Genomic DNA, 6650 nt, shown 5'->3' with positions numbered 1-6650 from the left:
AGGGAATTCTCTTGGTAAGTCCGACGAAGAGAGCCAGAAATAAGAGAGATGAAGGGCACGCGAGGGCGAACGAGAGAAGCGGAGAGTGTAGGACGAGGAATGGAGAGAGGAAGGAAGAGGGAGGTAGGGAAAGAGTGAGAGAGAAATAAAGAAGGGAAGAGAATGACAGAGAGCTCTCGGGTAAGACGGTAGCCCGGTGATTTGTATAGGGCCCCTCGTGTTCCACCTCTCGGAGCGAGTCTCCATCCCCACGCGGAGGCGCAGGCCTACGGGCCCAGGAATGTCGGACGAGGAGGCGAGTGAGGGCCTCGATCGAGGAAAGGATGCTGAGGCGGGGAAACGAACCTAGCAGGTCCAGCGGATGCCCCGACGGAGCCACGCTGCGCCACGACAGGGACGCGCAATGTCCTTCTCTCTCTCTCTCTCTCTCTCTCTCTCTCTCTCTCTCTCTCTCTCTCTCTCTTTTTTCTTTTTTTCTCTTTTACTTCGAATCTTTCATAAGCGACGCCTCTGGCCACCTTAGTTCCCTTCGACGTTATCCACCGTCCCGCCTGCAATGGGTAGATGGGAGAGAGAAAGACGGAGAACGGAGAAAGACCGAGGGAGGATAGGCGATGAGAAAGAGAGAGAGAGAGAGAGCCTGCGGCTCACTAAAATTGTCTAACTCGAACGTGGGCTCTTACGTCAGTGTAAATAGGATATACCTTGTCGACTTCGCGCTTTGCACACGAAACCCGTGTCCTTTTGATACGGGCCTGATTCCACTGACCTATCGTGGCATCGGGAATCGTGCAATAGGCCAAGTCCGTGCGTCCGTGACGGTTCTCGCATGAATGGATCATTCATAAGGGATAATAGCGTTTTGTAAATTAAAACGCGTCCTCGTTTGATTTATAATGCGCGTTCGCTAATGAAGCCCCGTAAGAAGACGAGAGCGCGGAGGCGCGTTGCTCGCAGGTCGTTCTGGAAGGAGAGGTTTAGGATTCAGCCGATATATCGGGTAGCAGCTGGCAGGGCTCTACCTGGGCTTCCCTCCTCTTTCTCCTCTTTCCCTCTTGACCCCTTTCATCTTTTTCCTCTTCACTCTCCTCTCTCTCTCTCTCTCTCTCTCTCTCTCTCTCTCTCTCTCTCTCTCTCTCTCTCTCTCTCGGTCCCTTGGCCCTTCCTCATTCTTTTTCCTCCTCCTCTCTTGCCGCTCTCCGCGCTCACCCTGATATATGTAACGTGTTTTGTTTCTCGGAATAATTTGATCGGGATGAAATATGCGATGAGCTCCGGATAGTACTCTCCTGCCTTCTTGGCTTCATCCTCCGAGCAGCTCTCTTGGCTCTTCGTGGAGGGATAGAGAAAGAGAAGTAGGGTGGCTGGGCAGGCGGGAGGGAGAGAGGAATCAGCCACATCTTATCCTTCTCATCCCGCTCAACGAAACTCCATCCATCTTCCGTAATGCAACGTAATGCCCCTTGCCCTCTCTCTCTCTCTCTCTCTCTCTCTCTCTCTCTCTCTCTCTTACTTACACCACGCGCGGGTGTACGTCGCTCGCGTATCATATACGAGCGAACTTTTCTGAGAATCTATATTATTTCCTGGAGTAGCTATCATATGTGTATAGTCGTATCGTTAAATTAGTATCCGACGAACCCGCGCGTTCGCTCCAGTCTTCCTTACTCTAGGCGCGTTAAATCTTAAGACGTCTAGACTCCCGAGGAAATTTAACTGGACCGTTGATGAGGTCCAGCCGTCTTATGGGTACCCGGAGCACCCACGTTCTCTGAAGGTATGCGAGTCCTCCCGGGGATGACGCGTCACTCGGGCACGGGGTGGCGCGACTAATGCGGAATGCCACCACCTCGACTGACCATTGGCTACGAGAGAACCTTTTTCAACTACCTTTTGCACTAGCCTCACTCAAGTGTCCAGGAGGCAGGTTGCTGCGAATTGACATTTAGGAAAATCACTGATGAAATCAGGACAAAATATAAATTGGGAATCGCGTCTAATGAAGAATTACGTGTAAATCTGTCGGCAGCATTTTAAAGAAAAAATATATTTCTCAAACGGTAATATTTCAAAATTTCGATACGTACGTCCCGGTACAGTTTGCGAGTCGCAGGTAAGAGGTATTTTCGAAAAATGCACCAAGGCCACAGTGGTATTGAGAGACGAAGCGGTAAACCCTTATAATTCTTGTACGAGGATCGAGATAAATAATCTCTCGATCTGGCCAATAGTTAGCCGTCATAACAGCGCATTCCATCGGAGCGAGCTCCGTACGAGAAGGTCGAAACTTAATCCTTCGGTGGCCTCTCCTTCGCAACGGCCTCGCGTATCTCATCTTCGGGGAAGCTATCTGGCTTACTAGGAAACTCGCGTATGCCCTTCGTATATACATATAACCATCGAGTATCGCGTTTCTTCGTGACGACGGGGGGAGGTGGGCGTACCGGCGTGCATGGTACTTACGCTTACATCTAGGCACCAAAAAGGAGGCTCGAAGAGGCGCAATGGAGGAAAAGGCATGGACCAAAGAAACAGCGATGATAAAAATGAAAATAAATAGACGGCAGTACCCACGCCGCTGGCATCCTCCGATGCCTTCTCCGCGTAGAGATCGGCCTACGTAGTATAACCAATACCCCGAAGAGCGAAGAGGAGTCAAGTGGAATGGAATGAGCTGGTAGTAGAGATGTTCGAGCAGGATTCTTCGCTCCAGGTAATCGGGCATGATTACGTAGGTAATTACGGTTACGGCGAGTTGTTGCGACAAAGAGGTATTGTTTCATTCTGGGAAACCGACAGCTTCACTGGGATCCTCTCTCGACGGTTCTTCTCGTCACGCTATACCGCCAACCGAGGTTCGATCCAGGGATCCTCTTCCGTTCACGAAACCGCGTCCTCGATCCCCCTCGGAAGATGGTCCAGAGTTCAGTTGCTCATCCGATCTATACGGTCGGCTCCCTACGCGTCCTCCGATAGCTTTAAGCGCTCGTGGTTCGGTTCTGCATGCCATTTACCCGGGTCTTTGAGTTTTAGTCCCAAAAGACCGGAGAACCCTGACTGGACATACTTCGGTAACGGACAGCCCCATCTAGGAGCGACCCTTCTCATTAGTTCTCGAGGCAAGTGCGTTTCGTCGATTTTGGTACGTCCGTCCATTACTCCCTCCAAGGTAACGTCCACTGGTCCGTGAACTGCAGAAAAAGTTATAAAAAAGGACCCAGAAGCAGTCTCTTCCCTGGTTAACAGCAACATACACTCTCTCTCTCTCTCTCTCCGCGGGGACTTAGACACGGCTATTACGATCCCTTGCGGTTTACAATTTTACTTATCGGGCCAGTTTGTTTTGGCATTGTCCAAACCATCCCTGTCCTTGTTTATTTCACCTACCGACACATCTCGTCGAATGATTCTTACCCTCGCGGTAGCTATCTTCCTTCGGGGAAGCGTGGGGCCTTGGTCGGTGAAAAAAAAAATTTTTTTTTTACTTTAGGTAAACTCGTAAAAAGTAGAAGCCGAGTTAGCTAGGACTTGGTCAGGGCGTGGCGAGTAAGTAATGTAAGATCTTGCTTGGTTCGTCGCTGGAGGGGATCTTGGGACGCGATGGGCCCCATGGGAGGCTACGCGAGGGTCGGGGTCCGTAGCCCGCGGGCAACATTCCCCAGTAATGGTTGGGTTATACCTTGGGTAACACAGGTGCCCTCCGCCATCGAGGGATCGGGCCCCAAAGGACTGACTTACGAGTTACGAGTTGGGACCTTCGATAGATATCGTTTCAGTTATTATCTATATACGGGGTGTCCCATTTTAATCGTCCCACTCGATTATCTGCCGAACGAAGAATGACCCACCGGCAAAATCTGTTCCGTGGAAATCGACGGACGGAAAGAAATTATTCTCGGATCAGATTATCTCCGGGAGATAATATTTCGACAGTAGGTAGCAGCATCCTTTCGATGGAAGTCTCTGCCGACCGTCAAATATAAAATACCCTGCTTATGCATGACGAAATCGTAAGGCAATTAAGGCCCATCGTCATTAATATATTATTTTCTCCTTGAAATTGCTAATAAATTAAAATACAATCAATCAGATCGATTAAAATATACTTCGATCTAAATAACCCACATCCCCATACGCCTTTGTCACCATTTTATCATCTCTCTTCGATCATCAACGATCTCCTCCACATCGCAATTTTCGTTGCACTCGAGCGCGCTGAGTTTGCCTCCAGCTTTCATCGAACTGGGTAGAAACGAAAATGGTTGGTGGGGTACAGTGGGTGGGGGGGGCCCCCCCTCCGGGGACGTGATTCACGGCATAAAGAAAGAATGGGATCGAACGGACGGGGATAAAATGGACTCTCGATAAAAACTCGAGGATTCCAGGCACGTCAAGTTGATCCTCGTATCGTGTCCTATTCCCACTCACGTTTTCTAAGTAGCCACACAGAAATCAATTCTAGTCCATTTCAATGAGGGGGATTGAACAAATAGTCTCTAAATTGGCGGCCATATTAAACGTGTACTGTGAGACATGCGTGTCTAATGCTACCTATCGTTGCCTTATATACTCCCTCAGATATTCCATTCTCCGTCGCTTCCTAGTAATCTATCATGATTTATCCCAGTTCGAGCTGGGATCGGTAAATTTTTCTTGAATACGTCAGACACTCCTTGATCCATCGCTAGCCACTTATACGTACTCCAATAGTGAATGCATCGCATTCCATTGGTACCCATGGCTTTTATTCCAGAGTATAATAAAGTCTCCCCATTCGATCAGTCATTCATTTCTCGAGACGCGCTCGATGCATCCCGCATACTGCTCTCGGGTCTCCGCTGCATTCCACACGGAATGCATTACATCCCCTGCTCTCCTTCCTCCATCCTTGGCTGGCTGCATCGCGGAATGCGGCTCAGCGCTTCTCTACACTGGCCGCGGCGCGCGGGGCGAGGACGAGGATCGAGGAGGGAACGTCTGTATCTCGAGCAAATCGAAATATGCTAAATACTGGGTGTCCCGAGAATTCGCATTACAATGCCGAGCCGATCCTTATTGTTTATTGGTCCGTCGTTACGTCACGGGGATCGATCCTCGGTGATTTATCGCTGGACTCGAGGAATGCAGCGGGAAAAGGAAAGTGGAAATGTCATGAGGATGGGGGATCGATTGGTCAATTCGTGTCTAGTCGTCGGCCAGACGACGTTATCGCGAGATGGCCCCTCGCGTCGGACGAAACATGATGAATTAAAGAAAGTTATCAGCCGTAGACAAATTGAGTTGACATTTATTGGACCGTATTAAGAGTCTTCCATCCCGAAGATATTCTAATGTCCGTGACAGACGGGGACAAGTACCTCCATCACATATGTATACGTGTATTATATAAATTAACGATACCGTCAATTAGTGAATGACTTTGGCGCTATGCGGTATACAGGTAACAATGACGCAAGCGATATCTTTATTATTATTTTATTATGAATTCGCCACGTGAGCCTCGTGGTAATCGCTTAAGGGGCTATTTTCGGCATTCCTTATCAGTGGGCACTTGCTCTCTCGTTCTCTATCCTCGATACTCTCGGAGAACGAAGGGAAGATGTATGGCACGTATGTATATATGTATATATGGATGCGTGTAGATATACATTGGATGTATCTCTAAGTACGGTGCAGCTGCAATGGTCAGTCGAAGCACGGCCGGAGCCCAGTTCCAGTTCCAGATCGAGTTCCAGGTCGGAAAGCGTCGCGATGTCGTATCGTAGGGCCCAGTCCGAGTAGGCCCCGTGTGGGCAGGACAGGTTCGGGCCCTCTCATTCACGAACATCAGTGCCGAGCTCTTTCATTGTTTCGCTCGTTTAGGTGTATCGGCATTTCGGACCGTCGGTCGTGCAAAAAGTCAAGCGAAGAGAATGGGGCCCCGACGAACAACCATATCGGGCTAGTGGCGATGCGTCTACCGTGTGCGGGTACGTTTCTGTCTGGACCCCCCGTACCTACATACATTTAGGCTAGCCAACAATTGCCAAGATTCAGGAATACAATATCTTTTTGTCATAAGCATGTTTCAGAGACCCAAGATGGATTTGGATCCTTGCGGTTTTTTTTTTTTTTTCAGCCCAATAGCAGAATCACACTTATCACTGCGATTAGTTCTCTCGATATACATATATAGGTGTTAATGCTATACGATCAATTGTAATTTTTTCGTTTCCCTGTAACTTGCTGTACGCGAGTGCTTAATGCTAAGTATGCAATTGCACATTCATTCAATCAGTTGCACTCTAATGAGCGTACGCTTTTTTTTTTCTTTGTACATGTTACAGACGGCGAGTACCTCTTCGTGGACCCCGAGAATAAGCTGAGCAAGTACGCACCTAAGAACTGGCGGAGTTCTCATACATACGTAAGTCATTGAATTTCTGAGATATGAATGAAAAAAAAAAAAAAAATAATTTGAACGTAAATGTCAAAACGTATGGGATTACAACGCGAACGTATTTAGGGCTAGTTTTTATAGGCAAAGTATCATCGCGGGACGTAGGGAGTAAGAGCATAAACAGGGGTAAGCGGTGGTCGAAGTGGGAAGAGGGTTAGAGCGAGGGATGAAAAGAGGGAAGAATGAAACGAAGTGAGAGTGGTGGCAACCT

At 48.7% G+C, this 6650-nt stretch overlaps 1 protein-coding gene across 2 annotated transcripts in view; it reads left to right on the top strand.

Annotated features, from left to right (window-relative positions):
- Positions 1–6650, top strand: part of LOC107273649 (protein expanded) — a 54732-nt gene that overhangs the window by 37019 nt on the left and 11063 nt on the right. For both annotated transcript variants that reach the window (XM_015752065.2, XM_015752064.2), the window contains exon 5: positions 6327–6406. In XM_015752065.2, coding sequence (XP_015607551.1) covers positions 6327–6406 — 80 coding nt within the window. The remainder of the gene's footprint in view (positions 1–6326; positions 6407–6650) is intronic.

Source organism: Cephus cinctus, unplaced genomic scaffold, assembly GCF_000341935.2.
Source record: "Cephus cinctus unplaced genomic scaffold, Ccin1 Ccin1_scaffold1765, whole genome shotgun sequence".
Lineage (NCBI taxonomy): Eukaryota > Metazoa > Arthropoda > Insecta > Hymenoptera > Cephidae > Cephus > Cephus cinctus.
This window is presented reverse-complemented; position numbering and strand designations above follow the sequence as displayed.